Source organism: Corvus kubaryi, unplaced genomic scaffold (assembly GCF_017639235.1).
Source record: "Corvus kubaryi isolate FWS band 111438036 unplaced genomic scaffold, C.kubaryi_AGA036_p1.0 split3-37173, whole genome shotgun sequence".
Classification (NCBI taxonomy): Eukaryota; Metazoa; Chordata; class Aves; order Passeriformes; family Corvidae; genus Corvus; species Corvus kubaryi.
This window is the reverse complement of record NW_024582085.1, coordinates 1,253,073-1,271,714: the sequence shown is the minus strand read 5'-3', so window position 1 is coordinate 1,271,714 and position 18,642 is coordinate 1,253,073. Positions and strand designations below refer to the sequence as shown.

General features: G+C 41.4%; 1 protein-coding gene across 3 annotated transcripts in view; it reads right to left on the bottom strand.

The window, feature by feature from the left end:
* Nucleotides 1-18,642, bottom strand: part of SPPL3 (signal peptide peptidase like 3) — a 57,845-nt gene that overhangs the window by 4,030 nt on the left and 35,173 nt on the right. Inside the window, exons 3-9 of one of the 3 annotated variants that reach the window (XM_042015075.1) lie at nt 17,734-17,875; nt 13,810-13,904; nt 10,899-11,018; nt 7,645-7,723; nt 6,825-6,937; nt 1,710-1,816; nt 571-734 (exon numbers count right to left, since the gene is read on the bottom strand). In XM_042015075.1, the coding sequence (XP_041871009.1) occupies nt 571-734; nt 1,710-1,816; nt 6,825-6,937; nt 7,645-7,723; nt 10,899-11,018; nt 13,810-13,894 (668 nt within the window). In that variant the 5' untranslated portion in view covers nt 13,895-13,904; nt 17,734-17,875. The remainder of the gene's footprint in view (nt 1-570; nt 735-1,709; nt 1,817-6,824; nt 6,938-7,644; nt 7,724-10,898; nt 11,019-13,809; nt 13,905-17,733; nt 17,876-18,642) is intronic. The other 2 variants (XM_042015073.1, XM_042015074.1) reach the window with 2 other exon arrangements.

Genomic DNA, 18,642 nt, shown 5'->3' with positions numbered 1-18,642 from the left:
CATCCCAACATCTAAAGAAACAAGAACAGAGTAATATGCCAACAAAACCTACTGCTTGACTGCTGCTGCACCGAGCTTACTGCCCCACCAGGCCCTGGGCGTGTCTGCTTATAGATCTGAGCCATCAGGGAACCACTGGAGCAGGGACATATGGAATAATGTCCCTCCAGCACTGTGCTTGCCTGGTAACCCACCCTTGCTTAGATCAGTTTCCAACCCCTTCCCAATCATCTGCAATTATGCAGTAATCCAGGCTATTCTGATGTTATAATAAACCTCAGATCTTTTGCTTTTAAGTGTAAGGTCACACTAGCAATCATCAGGCTGCAGAACTCACACAAATGTTGAAAAGTCTATGCTCCTCTGAACAGGGCACCTTTTACCCCAGTCAGGGTCTCTTCTCTACAAATGAGCAAGGTGTCCAGTCCTCACTGCTCATTATACTCCTCTTTAGCATGAAGAGGGAATGACTGAACAGGGATCTAGGCTGGTATTTCCCAACAGAATTAGTACTGTTAAGTCTATGGAGGGAAAACATTTCTCATGTAATATAGTAAAAGAAGCTTTTACCTTGGGAATACAAGTTTGCCAGGCAGTGACAGACGGGGAACATCTCTGCCCACATTTGGTCCCAGGTGAAGTTTCCGGGACAACACGTCCAGGGGATTATCAGCTGGTTGTGTGGCCACTTTCACCATAACATTGCTGTTGAAGATGTAGGCAGAAAAAAAGACCTACAGAGCAAGGAAATCAGAAGTCACAAACTGCAATTACACAGCAACTCAAGCTGCATGTATTTTTGCTTTGCCTATTGAAGAAAAGAAAGGATATTTTCCAAATTTTCCATATACATATGATGATGAAAGGCAAAATGTATTTCAAAAATTCAGCTAGAGCTTTTTACACTATTAATCCTCAAGAATAACTGGAATATACTTTCTGATATCAAGATACTGATTAATACCTTGAGATCCTTTGGCAAAGGATCTGTCTGGACAACAAGCAGATAGTGTGGGATGACAAATGCAGATAACAGCACCCTGAATATAGGAGAAAGCTGCAGAACAGAAGAGGTGACCATAGTGCTCACTCATAAATGGAATGAGGCAGCCCTTGTTTCCAAGAGGCTTTTATGCTACAGCCCATCCCACTGGAAAACTGCCTGGCTGCCAGAGCTGTCAGTGGGTGCTGCCCTGGATCAGTGCTCAGTGTTATGCAAAGGTAAAACAAACCCCTCTTCCTATTACAAAATACATTCTGTCAGGTTTCTTGTAGAAGTGCACTAGGATTTTATGCCAACTTTTCTGGCTGCAAGTCCATTCACATTCCTGTTCTGCATATAATCAGAAGCCAACACATGCACCCTTTGCTGGTGTGGACATGGCTTTCTTTGTGTGTATGGGAAATGCTTGTTCCCATCATCCGAGGGCTTTCAAAATTTGAGGTCCAAATTTTTTTTTTTAATATAATATGCAAAAGTCAAAATATTCTAATCTTATTTCTGGTTTTTTTTCAAGTAATTAGCAAGAAGATAATTCTGTATCCTGTTGTAGAATTCAGCATCTCAGAATGGAGTGGTGGAGCTGATCTTTTGGCTTTGCCAGATTTCATCAACTTTATACCAGCAAACTTCATGTAAAACTAGTCCCAAGCTGATTACAAATCCAAAGCATAAAAACAGTTTTAGCAAAACCAAACCAAACACTTACCCAAAAGACATCATAAATTAGTAACCCAGAGAGCAGCAAGCAGGAAACCTTCAGGCTCGGTAGCCGAACAAAGGCTATCATTGCAACACACAGGCCCATAGCCAGAGCTACAAAATGCAAGACATTATTAGTTCATTAAAAATAGCAAAACAAACAGAAAAACACCAATCCCAAGCCACTATCTCCCCCTAGAACCCCAAAGAAGCCTCTGTTTGCACCTGTGCAGCTCAGCACGCACTTAGATGACTGTCTACCATTTCCAGACAGTGAAATTCTTAACAGGGTTAAGCAAAGTCAAAATACATTCAGTAGCCAACTGCAAACATGTCCCCATAGAAGCAGAGATCACTCTGCAGGCACAACTGCCTGTTCCACTCAACTTCCACCACCCACCACAAAGAAATGTTTCCACATCCTCTGCCTAGAGACTCCATCTCCCCTGTACAACCCTGACTACCCACTTTAAAACAGAAGCAACAAAACAACTTTGAATTCTCTGTGCCTCAAACACAAACCTCTACTTTTCCTCTATTAGGTTTTCTAACAAATGCATAAAATAAATAAGATCCTTGACTCTTAATTCAGAAAGGGCGTGGTTACGTGACTTGTTAGAACTTGGTCTAACAAAAACCCATTCAAACCAAACTTCTGCTTGGGCAAGACTGTGCAAGACTGCCTGAATACCATGAAACGTCACCATTTAGATATCCAGGGATTTCCCAATAACCAAAATGTGTGTGAAAGCTTAGGGGGAAAAAATATGGGTAAGTTTTTTCCTAATCCCTCCTAAGAGTGAGTTTTCAGCCAGATCAGTGAGCTGAAGAACATAACACAGCTCAGATTTTCACTCTGTACCAAGGGGAATTTTGTCAGGGTAGAAAGGTAAGATTTTAAACAAAAACCCAGTCTTCACATTTGTGTCATTGCCTGCTTCTTTAAGCCCAGCCTCAGCTACCAAGGACACTTAACTGACAACTGAATGTATTTCTACTGGTTACAAGTAAATCCCCAAAGAAATACTTAAAATGAAACAATTTTTTAAAAAAATCTTAAAAAGCAAATTGGCTTTTATCTATGGTATCAGTCTATTTGCAAGGAATAATGGAGCCCTGCTGGGATCAGATTACAGTCAATCATGCAGACATTTGTCAACAAAATGTCTTTGTCTAACACGACACAGAATTTGTAAGAAGTTACAATCCCATTTTTGCCAACTGGAACTGCAGGGGAAGCCAATTCATTACGCATATGCCCACCAGTGTGACAACTGGACTCAGCCAAAATGGACAAATTAACTTCTGGATTCTCAGGCTGTAATTATGGGGCTGTGAAGCCACCTTACACTTGCATTTCACCTGAAAGCTGGGGCGATCTTCCATCCAATCACTAGGGAAGCACATCTATATGCATTCAAGGAATAAGCATGCCCCAGAGGCCTCCTGCCAGCGTGGCTGCTTGCAGTGCCTAGGGGCTGCATCCCAGCAACTCTGTCAAGTCCACCTTATCTCTTGAGAACTGGCAACCTTAGCACAACCCCAAGTGTCACAGCAGCCAGTTTGAACAAACCAATGGGATTACTGACATAAAAATGCACCCTAACTCACGCTGCAGAACTGTAAGAAACTGCACAGCAAGCTACAAAATGTGAGCAAATTATTGAGTTTTGAAAAATTTGACACAGCAAAGCAGCAAGAAAAAGAACTGTATTCAGTAATTCAGTATAGCCATCAGTTACAGACTTCCTGGGCAGAAGAGCAAATACAACGGAACAGACTGTTTTAAATTAAAGATGTTTCTCTAAAGCCAGTGTCAATAATAGCTCAAGCAAGCCTATATTTAGGAGAGGATTTTCAGGTTATAATTAATGAGAAATGGAAATATTTTAACTAGTGTGAGTTTTATCTATTGGTCACACACTTCATTTCTCTCTCACTGAACACAGGCACATGCCCAAGGCATCAAACTAAGCAAATACTGGGTAGAAAAGGAGATGGAAAAAATCCTTCAGAGCTGACAGTGAAATACACATGCTAATAATTACACAGTTTTGCAACTGCTTTAAGAAACGCTGGTAAGTTTAAAAAGCAAGAGAAGCAGGAATGCCCAAGAGCAAGTACAAGTAATATGGGCCAAAGTGCAGTCAATGGCTTCTCTAAATGGAAGCCAGCTTCCCTATCCAAGCTCATGCATAGTGTTAACAAACAATATAAGGCAAATCTTCACTGAAATATACTCCAAATCATTAAAAAATAGACAAAGATGAGAGAAAGAAAGAGAGGTAGAGCAGCCACACAACCAGTAGCTCTGGTTTGGAAGTGCTGTGCAATTGGTTAACAAGGCTGAATAAGAAAGCACTGGAAGAGTTAACCCTCAATTAACGGAACAAATTAACTCCAGAGTTCCTGCAAACACACTTCTTATGGAACAGGGATATTCTGAGGATTAAGAATATTCTTGCATATGTGATTAGACTCTCTGGCAGCTTTCCAGCTCTCCTGCATCCAAGATGCTGGTGGTGTGGGGTCTGGTTTACAAAGACTTCGTAAGCTAGGGAAGCCTTAACTTCTCCCACAAGTCACCAGGTTGTGGTGGATCTGATCTAATCACAGTGTATTTTAAAAGAAAGGAATAAGAACACAGGCCCAATTGCTGCTGCAGCTCCCGGGGTATCCGTGACCATGCCATTCACTCTGTAGCTACAGATATTCCATACATCTATAGCATTCCTGTTGTACATCTCCAGCTCTGCCCACTATTTAGGAAAGCTTTTATTTTAACCAGGCTTTACCAGAGAATGGTGACCATCCTTGGTGATTCTGTCATCAAACAATCTGCTCTGAGAAATAAGCATTTCAATACCTATAAATGTGCATCATCACATGCCAGAACAACCCTCCCGGAGCCAACACGGGCTCACTCTACCCTGTAACACGTCCCTGCCTTTAGAAGCACTTCAGCCAAGGGCTGTGCAGGCAGGGGCAGGGTAGGATTTGGGCAGCGAAGGCTGTTCCAGCAGGAACCACCACACCTCGATTTTGTAAGGCCTGGCAATTACCAAGAAGTAATTCCCGTGTTCTCCTCAGCTCTCGAGCAGCAACGCTCTTTCACACTGAGACAATCAACTGCACAGCCCCGACCAAACACCCAGGACTCTCCGGAATGTGCTGCTGCTCAGAAGGAACACCCACCCCGTTCCTCCAGCTCCTCCTCCAGCCCCGCCCAGGCAACGAGCAGCACGTTCACAACACCTGGCTCATTCTCTGCCAACGGCCAAACCGAGGATCCTCCCGGGCCGGGCGCAGCCAGCAGCTGCCAGCGCTGCCTTAAGGACAGGAGTGCTCCACTTGGATGCATGTGGGCAGCGGTGCTGATGCCTGCACTGCTGCCCACACTGCTCTCCGCATGGGAGTCTCTGGCATCTCCAGGACTCAGCCACAGAGAAGGCAGAGATGATGGGATCCCACAGGCAGCAGCACAGTACGAGGACTAAAGCTCCAGTGAGTTTCCCTGATAAAAGCCAATAAAAGCAATTCCCTATTTAGTGTCACTGGCAAACACTGATTTAAATGGATTTGAACAAATGACAGGAGGATCACCTATATAGTTCAAGCTCCCTTAATATAAACTACACAAAATAATTCAAAGCGAGATAGCAGCAACACAATTTAGTAAATCATAAAAACCTCCAAGACAAATAAAAGCCAGACACCACTCTGCACCAGCAGCTCAGAGCTCTGTAGATGAATTACTGCAAAGTCCACCATGTCAGACTGAAGCACTCACAAAAATAACTATTTTTAACTAAACGCTTCTGCTGGTATCTCAGTGTAGACAACTCTTCAGACTCTGCCAAAATCCACACTTGACATTCCTTTGAGCTTTGCAGCTACTGCAGATCAAGTGTCACCCTTGATTTCATGGTAGGCTACTCTGCTTATCACAAAACAGACTTTGTCTGCTATTTTTCATTTAGTATCTGGTATTTTAAAAGGTATTTCCCCTCCATACAACAGGTGGGACCTTTAAAGCAGTTCAAACCATGAATGAAGCATAGCGCCCATATACGAAAGAAAGAATGAAGATGCCATGAGAGGTTTCAGTAGTAAGGACTTGCTGCTGCTGCTGCCTCGTTTAGGAGAAACTGGAAGCTGATGGGATGAATGTTTTCTATTGTAACAAACAATTTCAAGGGCAGGTAATGCTGCAATTTTTCCTCAAGCAATCAAGACCTCAGGGTGCCATTACACCATGTCCTAAGCCAATTTAGGAGCCTGACACTGCTGAGAAGCAGAGGTCCTGCTCCTGGCTACCCCTTCATGCCTTTGCTATTATATCCACTCCATCCCCTCAGATCCCATCATGCTGCCACTTACCTTCTGCACATACCTGACTACACAATAATCCATCTCACTGCAGCAGCAGCAAAATAGGCTAGCAAAACCCAAGTATGCTGCCATTCTAGCGAGCTGGATCAGTTTACCATGTGATTAAGAGAGTGCCAGAGCTAGCACAAGAGATTTGGAAGGCAGGAGGGAAGGACGAAGGCTCCTTTTCGGAACAGTAAACTGTGAATTCAGGTCAACCACCATGAAAAAAAACCAATAAATCACACCCTCAAGCCAGCTGGCTGATTGCCAGTTTCACCCAAGGCCATCTCACCACCCAAGGCAAGCATCACTGAGATCAAAGACAACCAGCTACTGTGAGCTGCCTCATACAACAAATTATTTGAGCATTGGAACCAATAAACAACAAGATGCACAGCAAAAATTAACCAGATTTTTAGGCTCAAGCTATGAATCATACACAACCACTGTCTCCACACATCTTTAACTCAATCCGGCCATTCACCCTACACCACATGGTAGATGTGTGTGAAGTGCGGAATATCTTTCATGAGTGTTGTGGCACTTCCCCGGAAGCTTTTACAAACCAGAAAAACAGGTGTCCCAAGCACTCCCCAGCATGTTCCTGGCAGTGGCTCTTCAGGGAGTCTGCCACACAGCTCAGCAGCCAAGCCATTAATATCAGCAAATTTCACCCATCATCACCAGGCAACTGATGTGTCAGAACAGGCACAAAACAGTAGTAAAACCCCTTAATTCAAATACTCACCATCCATTAGGAGCCAGTGGCCAGTTAGGACCCAGATAAGGACAAGCATCACAGACAGAAAAAATGAGAGTAACTCAGCAGCAGTGAAACGCCCACAGCAGCCAAAGGAAATCCTAGAACAACACACAAACATCAGCTGGAAGACTTTATGTTTCCATTTGAAGAACAGAAAGTGGACACTGTTGGAACAAGGCTCAACGGCTGATGAAAGATCAGCTGAAGGGAAGTTCCTTTGCCACAAATAGGTACCAAAACAGCAACAAAATAAAAGCTTTCCTCACACTCAAATACTGTGTATAAAGCATGAACTGCAGAGATGGAAAAAACCCTGTAAATCTTGGCACTGCTCTTGAAATTGCCACCATTCCTAGCACCACCTAAGATAGTGCTTTTAGCAACATGAACACCAATCACAAGGTTAAAAAATAAAATTAGTTTCAAAACATGACATTAACAACTGTAATTTCCACTGGTTCAACTACAGTCTCCGGAAGCGCCAGCATTAAAATCCAGAGTCCAGTGTTAACAAACATTAAAATCCAATGCCAAATCCCAAACTCTAAAATCTCAGCCAAAACAAGCCAAACTTATTAAAACTCACTGTTGGGAAATCTAGTCCCCTCTAGTGGTATTGCATTTCCCAGGCTGGCAAGTGCAAATGACTTGAAGAAACTGTGCTTTCTACTTTCAAAGTGGAAACATGATGTTGGCACAAAAAATATGCACAAACATCAGCCCTGAGGTTAATGCATATTAAAGAATTCTCATTAAAGAAATACAACACACAAGAAGAGGAGCAAAGGATTGCTCAAGTCCTTACTTGTTCTGAGGTGAGCAAGGCCGTGTTAAGTACTGGCACATCGGGAGCAGAAGGAAAGCAAAAGCTATTGTTGCAAGGACTACAAAAAGAAGAAGAGGTAATATTAGGACATTCAGACCTAATTTCTACAGAACACAAACAGGCTTCTCCAGTTTGAAAAAGCGCTTGCAACAATGTCCCATTATCATATGCTCAATATTATTCCAGCATGAGCAGCTCAAGGCTCTGAGGCTTTCTGCACAACAGTGAGCCTTCAGACTGAAATGAAATGAAAGCTCTCAAAGGAATGCAATGCCCCATCCCCAAACCTTAAAAAAAAGTTTTAAAACTATTCATGATCATGTCAGCAAAAAAAAGTTTTCACATATTCTGAGTAAAAAAAATCTACTACAAACTGGCTGTGAGATTTTCCTTCAATTTTTCAACATAAGACACAAACTAACTCAGCTTAATAAAGGGGGGGTTTTTTTCCACTTTTTAACTCGGTAATTTTTTCTCCCATCTCATTCAAAACTCTTTATTCATTACTAAAACACAGTACAACTTCAAATAACTTATAGCCAGTAGCTGCCAATTTGACTTTTTTACAATATGAAACGCTTCAAGTTTTTGAAGACAGAATTATAAAAATACATAAATATCCAAACAGACTATTTCCATAAACATTTTCAAGCAGCATACTTATCCCACCCACACATTTGTAAAAACGTTTAGTAACTGCTGGTATTTATAATCATTTTTCCTTCCAGTTTTTTTAAAGGACTGTTTAAAAGGCTGGAGCGTGAGGGCGTGGAGACACTGACATGTGTCACAGACATCCAAAACTGTGCCACAAGAACAGACTGCAATGAAAATGGAAGCCACTTGGAACTTTTTGCATGCTGCAATTCAGATCTTTGTGCTGTCCTGTACTTATTCCTTTAACAATTACTGTTGCTGGTTTTTAAAAGGGAATTTTCTTCTCTTCTCAAATGAAGATGATGGGAGAGAATCAAACATTCTCTTACAGATTAAGCCATTCTCTACACAGTTTAAGCCAACTGGAGAAAAATTTGTTTGGTCAAACCATATCTTTCCCTTCTGGTGGGAGGAAGATTTGAAACAAAACAAAACCACAAAAGGAGAACTCAAATAATCTAAAAAGAAAATTTAAGAAGTGTCTGCATACAAACAGCACCATGAAAACTCACAGTTCTGTCAATACTTCAGAGGGGGGAAGAAAACCAAAACAGGCAGGGAAAGAATGAACAGTGTGGCAACTCTGCACAAACGGAACTAAGAACCTCTTTGGAGGTGCTTGGTAAAAGAACACTGCCCAGAAACCCTGTGCCCCTGCTGCCCTAAGTATTGCCTATCCTCCCTGCTCCCTACCCTGCCTCTAACACCACAGGCTCAACCCTCTTTGCCCTCAAAATCTCTCCTCCCCCTTCCTCCCCCCTCCTGCTCTGCCCAGCAGGGAACCCCACACCTCCTGCCCTGGTGTCCCCATGCCAGGCTCGTTCAGAGTGTGAGAGTTAAACTGCCATGACACCAATGCAGAGAGCCCGCAAGGACCCACTCCCAGTGTCGCTCCTGACTGTTCAGGCTTCCAGTCCCAAGCCTCCCATCCCCTCCAGCCTCAATCCCAATGATTCACTCGGGAATCTCTTGGCTTAACTCCTGGCTGCAGGCAGTGCCACCTTTGGGGCTCTGCCCTCTGCCGAGCAGTGGGTCCTGGCCTTGGCTGCTTGCTGCACCTACCCTTGCTCCTGACTCTTCCCTGAAAGGCAAATCTCTGTGAGAGGAAGGTTTAGAAGGGGTTTAAGAAACTAGATATCAGCTGTAATTTAGCAGTCCCCCACATCAGTCCTACTAACCACAGAGGATGTAAAATAGCATGACCTGAGCTTCATGGGACAGAGGGACCAAGTTCCAGGTCCCAACTCCAGAAGGGTCCCCATCCTGCTGTACAACCTCTGAGCTGTACACTTGCTTTTCAGAGGTTCTGGGCTTGATGACACCCTCTGATGCAAGCCCAAGGAAAGGCACAAACATACCAAAAAACAGGTTCAAGAATAAAGATACCCAAGAGCACTGATCCCCAATCCCCTGAAACCTGCAACAAGCCCCAAAGGACAAAAGATCCTCTAGTTACACGCAGAAGTGTTACAAATAAAGTTAAAAAGCCCAAGGTCATTTAAAAAATAAACAGACCAATAACCCTGACAAATTAAAATTCCTCTTTTTTCATATATCTTTCCTTGTAATAGCTTATATATTTGTGTGTATATGTTCCCTTGATATCTAGCGTACAGTAGAATCTATCCAAAGAATTTTTTAAGAGGAAAGAACATATGTGTCATAGGTCAAAGTTATAAAAGCAGAATTCAACAGACCTCTACAGGAGGTAGAATTAGACACGAGTCTCAATACTAGATATTTAAGATTTCACCCATCAACACCAGCCCTGTTTAAGAGGCTGGAGGGGATGCACAGCTCAGGAGTTAAACCGTGAGGCAAAAGCCTGCAATAAAGTAGGAGAGAATGAGAGGTATTTGGGAGCTTAAAAATCTTCACAGACTCAGTATGGGGACTGAGTACAATTTTTGGAAGCTGCTCTGTATCTGGAGCAGTAGGAAGACTCTTGCTACTCTCAACAGCAGCTTGTCTCTTGAAGAATTGCAGTAAGATCAAAAGGCAAAAATTTTCCAAAAAGCAAAGCCTTGGTATTTATTTAAAAGACAAAATGTAAATGCTAAACAGGATTGGAGGATTTGCAACTTATTTGCAGGTTAAGTTTCAATTTTGTTCTAAATTCAAGCAGTACAAAAGACTAATATTCAAATGCTAGTGAGACCAGAAACAGAAAAACTGCATGAAAGCAAAACCAAAACTGAACTAGGAAAGAAGTCTCTGGACAGGATCTCCAAAGTTACTTCCCATTAAGTACCTGAATTATGAAATACCATGTACAGTTCTGAGGATTGATTTATAAACAAGTGAGCTTTACGCAAAATAATGCATCTGGGCATGTTTAGACCTCTGGCAATTTATAGTTCAGTAGGTTTAGCACATCTCTACGTGGAAAATACTTCTCAAATAATAGTTGTCACTTTATTTATAGCTATAGAGACATGAAAATACAACTGTGAAACTTGATGATTCTTTTTTTTAATGTACTGTGACATGTATTATAATTCTTACCAACAATATTTAATTATATCAATACTTTCTGTTCTAGTCCAAGTCTTACAAAGAGAAGAAAACTTAGTCACCTGCTGTGCATATTGTAAAGACAACTTGAACTGAGTCGAAGAAGAAGAACATAACTAGGAGAGACACGGACGCTCCAATGGGCAGGAACAACGCCTGGGTGGAATCGATGGTTTGAATACCTGGAGGAGAAAGGGGGACACTGAACTTGTGTTTAGTACCACACACAGACACCGGCCCTTGCCAGCACAGGGGAGGGCTCTGACAGCACGTTCCCTTTCAGTGCTGGTGCACCAGGCATTGACTTGGTGCTCTCAGAGCCCAGCATAGCTGCCTGTGCAGAAACACTCCAGCTATGTGTGCACTGCAACAGTCCCGCTCTGCAGAACCCAGGAACTGAAAGTTCAGTTTTATCTTGTGCCATAGATAGAAGGAATAACAAGTTATGAAAATTAACATTATTTAGGGATTAGAATCACTTTACACTGAACAGAGACACTCTGTTCTGTGTTGAACAGAGCATATGTAAGGTTTACTTAATCTCTTAACACAAGGTGAAAAGCCTGACCAATGTTAGGCTGACCCAGCTCATGCAAAGGGTGCCACAGCTTCAAATTCCACTTGGTTGAAGGCCACCAAGCTCTTAAATTGCATCACAGGTTGCAATCACCAGATAATATCAAACCTAACAATAAAGGGCAGTTTCCAAAAAATACCTAAGTCGTTTACCTGCTTATGAAACCACCAGATCAGTGCAGTGCACTGTAACTGCCTTTTTGCTAAAAAGCAACATGAATTCAGGCTCACATTTTAAAGCTGGCAGTAATTTTAAACAGGGCAGAGATACTAAATTATTTTATTCTCAGTATTTTCCCCTACCTCACCCATGCAATGTGACTACCAGGGATGTTAATCATGGGACAGGACAATTTTTACCATATTTCTGAGTTTTCAGAATTACCAGCAAAATTGAGAAGCCCACCTAACCCAACAAATTCCAACACTCAACCAGTCTCTGTAGCTATATTTACATTTGATCCTGGGGTGGGGGAGGGGGGAAGCCACAAGCAGCAACCCAATTAAAAATACAAGACACACTTCTACTTGTAGAGCACTAAAGTAATAACACATAACATCAGAAGTAGTCACTTCCTAAGTGACACAGACCTAGAAGAGATGTAAAACCAGCTTGACATCAACTGTGTTATCCCAAAACAATCAAATACTGCTGTATGAAGGGGTTTTTACCAATCCCAGAATTTGATGGATAAGCCTTTAGGTTGTGAGACATACCCAGACAAGTAAATATACACATAGATTGTGTGTCTGTGTGTATTTCTGTGTAAGAATGTGTCTTATTTTTTCCTGTCAGGAGTGGCAAGTCATATAAATAACAGGTTACCTGTACAACTCAGTTATCAATGTATCTGATTATGTTGAAAAACCTCAAACATACATGAAATACACTCACTACAACTTAGTATCTGTCATAAATATTCAACCCTTTTCATAAAAGAAAAGCTGAACAAAAGACATGGAAGTCATGACACTTGCACATGGTCATGTCATTTATTAGTTCAAGTCGTGATCTATTATTCTTAAACATAAGTAGCACAATAAATTTTAAAAATAAAAAACAGAAGAGCTCAGCCACTTGGGATTTCTACATTGCTGAGGTCTGGTACATTAAAGTGCAATGTACAGCCCAGTGATGACAGTGTGAAGATACAAAAATTCTGATCTGTGACTTAGATCCGTCTCCTTCTGCTCTGAGAAGGCACATTTATTCACATGCCCTTCAACTTCCCAAGAGAAAAACCGAACAAAACAAAAACCTAGAAATGACACACTACACACCACCTTGGCATCTAGGAATTAGTGCCTGCAGCATTAAATGTCAGAGTTCTTCATTTCATTTCTGATGATTTTGACAGCTAATCCCCTTAATGTGCTTTACTCCCCAGCCCCAGACTGTCTTCTCTTCCTTTTCAGATGCCAACTGTTCATTGCTGTATCACCAAGCACAGCAACCTCTTTGCTCTGTGCTGCCAACAGAAGCAGTGCTCTGACAACTATTTAAATTCCAAGAGTCTACATTAGAAAAGACAAAAACAGCAAGAGACACATACAACATATGTTAAAATTTCAAAGATCTATTTCTTGCTTTAAACAAAACAAGCTTAGCATTCAGGGTTTCATGCTCAGGGCTTCTCATTCCTACCTTCTATACTCCGGGAAACTATTTCATTCTAGAGCCTATTCTCAAAATATGGCAATATAAATTGCTCTAAGTTAAACTCAAGTATGAATTTACAACATACTATGCACACTGTGTTCCACTCTAACTGTTCGGTTCCATATTTTTACCTGCAAAACTGTGCATGTCAGATGGCCAAGCTGCCTGGAATCTATTTATAGATTACAGAAGGGACAGTCACCACGCAGGAGCTGACATTTTAATCCCACTCTGAATAGAGAGTGTGCAGACACATATTTCGTTGTCCATTATAAATGAGTTGCCCAGAGCTATGTGAATTCTCTGCTTCAGTTTCTCTACTGATAAGGCTGAATCCTCCTTAGGGGCTTGTCAGTGCACCCCACGATCTCTCCCTGCTTACAGGCTGGCCAACACGCCATAGCAATGAGCTCCAGACAAAAAGGAATTACATTCCCTTCTCCTAACTGTGGGGTGGCTTTTTAAAAAGTAAAGCTGTTTCCATTTCCAGTAAAACCTGACAAGTTGCGCCACATGCAATTTTTACACATCATGGAAATGTTATGTTGATATCCTAAATTCAGCTTCCATGGGTGTGAGCCAGACGTGGACAGCAGTGCCAGCACAGCGAGGTGGGAAGTGCCCAGACACAGCCTGGGATCAGGTGAATCTGCAATGCAGCAGCTCAAACACATGCACAGGTGAAGCAGGAGGTGCAGCACTGAAGTGAAGCAAGGAAGGTAAGGAGTAAAGCTGACCCTTACTGTTATTGGTGCTGTTGCCATTAAAAGACCCAGCGGCGCTGCTGTTGTCTTTCTCTTTGTCTTGATTCTCAAAGTCCATGTTCAGAGACCTTCAGGGAACAAAGCACATGCAACAGATGAGTTCCAAACTCCTGTTTAGGCTTATCAGCTGCAGTCTCATTCCCTTGGAAGCACCCTTCCCCTGGAAAAGCCCTGTAATGATGGTTACTAGAAACACCACTATACACAGTGAGAAATTAAAATAACTGAAGTGCTTTGTTCCAAGTGTTGTGTCCCCACAACCCAGATTCTGACAGTGAGACCAGTCACCCACCAAGTGTCTGCACTGGGGAGTGCTAAATATCTGTGCTGCTGTTTGTTGTTACCTGATTTCTGGGAAGTGTAGAACACAATAAACATTTCAATTCTCTTGTGAATTTGAACTCTTTCCAAGTTCTCATTTTGTTCCTTTCCATTCAAATTTGACTATCAGGTTTCATTTTTAAGACAATATTATTTCCTTCCTCAAAATGTTGTTATGAATGACCCAAACTAGCTTTTAAGTGTCTGCTTAATATAAGGTCTTACTTCACTGAAGAAATTTCAGCGAAGCCTAGAAAATTACCAATGTATATTTTACATGCACACAGAACAGATGACTAGAGGAAGCTCTGAATAAGTAGTACAAATTGATACACTTTAATTAATCCACAGGAGCTGACAACACTCCCAAGTACCCAGCTCAGCTGTTATTGATTCATTTTTTCATTTTGATGTACACATTTTTAAAAAGTTTCAATTTAGCACAGTATTCTACCCCTTTTGCCACAGTCCGTCACTTTGATGCAACTTCCAAATTATATTCTAGCACATTTGGCGTAACTTTCTAAAAAGGGGGAATTTCACTTAAGGTCTGTTTTGACCAGCAATCACTTCTATTGTTAAATTTGATGTGCTTTTTAACAAAAATACCAGCAATCAAGTTTACCATGACAGTTTCTCATTTGGATGCATGTATTTAGTTGCATATTGATTTATTCAAATGAGCTATAGAGAACCACCAGAAGCACTGTGCATCTCTCACTGTACAGCTCCTGTCTTAAGCTTACAGCAGCATCCAAGTATTTCAATAAAACTTCCAGGTCAACAGGCATTAAACTTCTTTTCAAGTTTAGCTTAACTGTGCTACGCAAAGTAAACAAATTCTATTCATTTATCAGACCAGTAATAAATACACCACAGCCTTCTAAACAATTCTAGAGGTGGCACAGTTATTTCATTGCAGTGCACTGATCATCTACTGCAATGCACAGGTGAGCAAGTCTGTGCTGCAGTCCCAGTATCTGGAATTAGGCACAATCAAATTTATAGGATCAAGACATGTGTGGTGCATTAAAGACAGAGGGGTTGGGCAGTTTCACTCCATAAAACGAAAACAAGAAAAAGGCTCTTCCAGCATAGAACTGGTTTGTTTCCTTTGTGTCTGTAAAGCAAGTGCTCCCCAACAGCGTTATGAGATTAAAGCAGCTCTTGGTCTCAGGCAAAACATGAGGAAGCTTCCGCATCAGACACACAGTACTTGTACACAGATCACGGATCATCAGCTAAAGAGTTATCGAAAATGCAAAGGGGCAAGGGAGGAATACTAAAATTCTAACAAATTAAATCTGTTGTTCTTAGCTTGTTCTTCTAAAGATCTCTTTGCTCCGCCCTTCATTTGGAGTACCTCCATCCTTCACTCACACTCCCTTTTTCCCCATGCATTGTAGCTTTATAATTTTCCCCTCAAGCTATAAAAATCTGGGAGGAGGCTGACAGTCCTCCAGGACTTGGTCCAAGATTCAGGCAAACAAGATAATTCTTTTCTCAGTGCAGTGTTTTGTTCCCCTCTGAATTAGCACCGTTTAGCAAGAACCTCACACCATCATTCTCCCAGTGGCATCGGGCAACTCATAACTTAAGGGATTGCTATCAGCAGAGAAAACTGGAAATAAAACCTATTAGATCTACTGTTCATAAACAACCTCGGTCCCCCCTCTCTTTTCATTGCAATAGTGTCAGCAATTATTATTACCTATAAATATCCCTGCCTCCAAAGCAAGCATAAATTAGGAAATTACTTTCACTTAACAACACAGCTGCTCTTCCAAGCCAACCTCTGAATAATCTCCAACTGTTTTATAATTTGGCTCTTCCCTCTGCTACAAATCATCGCTAACATAATAAAAAAAGTTGAGAAGCGATCACTAAAACACCTTCCAAGAAAGTTAAAAATCATACTGTAAAACAAGATAAACTCAAAACTACTGGGCTGTGGAGAAATGGCAAGCTGAGAAATGTTCACGGTTTTGTTCAAGTTTTTCCTGGGCTCCCAAAGGGAATGTTGAGCCAGCACCTCCCCTGGGGCACTGAACTGCTCCATTGTTTCTTCTGTGGGTCCTCAGAGCCCCCGCTGGTTGGATTTCCAGCACAGGGTTTCAAAGCAGGCGAGTCACCCCCTGCAGGGAGCCACTCCAGAGGGTTAAGGAATGAGTAAGTTGCTGGCACGGCACTATCTGCAAAGTTCAACTATGGATCGCTTCCACTGCAGAAATGCCTCATGGAAACCCTGTAGGAGATGTTCTTATCAAACAATGGAGAAAATAGCAACACATGGATCTATCTATACATGCACCTGCAGATGCAATTTACTGAGATTGAGAAGTTCCTTCTTGCTCTACTAGTGAGGACAGTCACCCATCCGAGAGGCTCTGGGAGTATGGGAACGGCCAGCCCTTAGCACACCATGTTCACATGAACACTCTGGGTTCACCATGTGAGCTACTTTCTATTTATACCCACCCAAAGCTTAGAGATAGAAGACCCCTGTGTCATCCCACACTTCTTGGTTTGGCTCAAAAGCAGGTATTTGAACAGGTAGATTCTGGGTTAAATCTGGCTTTATATAAGCTGAGAACCCATGTCTGGAGAAGTGACAGGACAGAAAAAGATTTAGCTGTTACCTGCAAAGTAACCTCAACCTTTAAGTCACAGAGAAGCATTTCGACAAGAACAGGTGGCTATCTTGCCCTCGGAAACAACCTGTTTCAAGCTGAGCTCACCTCTTTAAAAATCCACAACTAACACATCTACTTGCATGCTCCAGTTTACCGTTTGTAATGGTTTAAAGGATTAGACTTGCTCCTTTGGTAGCCAATAATAAAAGTATGTCAAGTTCAAGGGCTGAGAGCAGTCAGAACGTACATGAGAGAGACATTCAGAAGGGCTGGAAGCTAAAGCTCCTGACTCAGCACAAATGTAGGCAGGAAATGCTCGTTCATGCACAGTAAGAGAAGGCGAACTCAACTCTATCACTGCACTTTGTTCTGGTTCTGGGCTTTGCCCATGATTTATTAGATGTTCTTCTGAGTATACTGAGGGTTTGGAATTTTTTCATTTGTTTTGGACAAATGCTACTTCTATTAATAAGGGCAGTGGACCAAGGCTTTCCTTTGTTCCCCTGAAGCCGCCTGCCTTAGATTAGATCCACCACACACATGGATTTTATCCTAATGACTCACCCACCCAATTCTTTCTGATCCTATTACAGAACTTCTGTTTCAGCCACTTGCCAGGAATACCACAATAACTCTACCTGCTTCTTCTCAGTTGAAAATCAGAAACCAAACCCACTTTTTCCAACACAAAGGTTAACTAAGGAGAGCTATTTTCTTTTTGTCGTATGACAGCTCTGCAGGAGACGAACACTCAAATCCAGATGAATACTCCACTGCTGACAGATGAGAATGAGCACCCTAAGCTCTAACTTTCATCTTCCCAGCACATCAATTCTCTAAGAAAATTCATCTACTTTGCCAGAAGTTTTTATTTTACTACTTTAAGCATTTCCAGATAAATATCATTTTGTAACTTATTACCACACTTGAATTTCTTGAATACCTTAATTGTATTTCAGACCCCTTTATTAACGCCACTGTACAATTTTCTGTAAAAAACTGCTTTTGACCTTGCTCGCTGATCAAAGAGAATCAGAGTTTGTCCAAGTCCCCAACATAACTGTGGGTTTCAGCTCAGACACCTGCTAAAGAAACCACATACAGGAGATTAATTAGGAAAGTAATTTTAAAACTCTGGGACCCTATTTTGGTCTGTAACTCACATCATGGGATCTTCAGGATACATGCAAAAGAAAAAGACTAAAACAGGACATTTCCTCAATGGATTTGTATCCGTCACCATCCCACGACTTCATCCAGTGAGTCAGATTGCTCTGGAGTTCACAGTCCTTACTAAGTGAGTAGTTTTAAATGTAAATTATCGGACAAAATGCTAAGAGCATGTGTAGGTACCAATAGGAATAGGATAGCAAACAGCAGGGGAAAATTTTTAAGGGCAAGGAGCTTCATGAGAGATAAGCAATTTAAGTTCACACACCCCTGCTGTTTTATATTACATTTTACATATATATATATATTTATATAAATATATATATTTATATTACATTTTTACATATATATTACATTTTTGTAATTGAATTTTAATAAATTCTATGGCTTCTTGCAGCCAGATGCATAGTCCCTTTTTACACAATTGCATAAATTCAAATAGTTAAAACTTTAATTAGTCCCTCAACTATATGCTAATCTGACTCAAAACTTGAAGAAAAAACTAAACAAATACAACCTTTGACTACCTTTTTATTCTGATCATCTCTAGATTTTGTTTTCCTAAAGCCCTCTATTTTTATTCCACCAGCAGTGCTGTTATCTAACACTTGCTAACAACAGACAGCTCTTGCAAAAAAATTGGCTGTTTCATTATATAACTTTATTAACTTATGATAGTGAT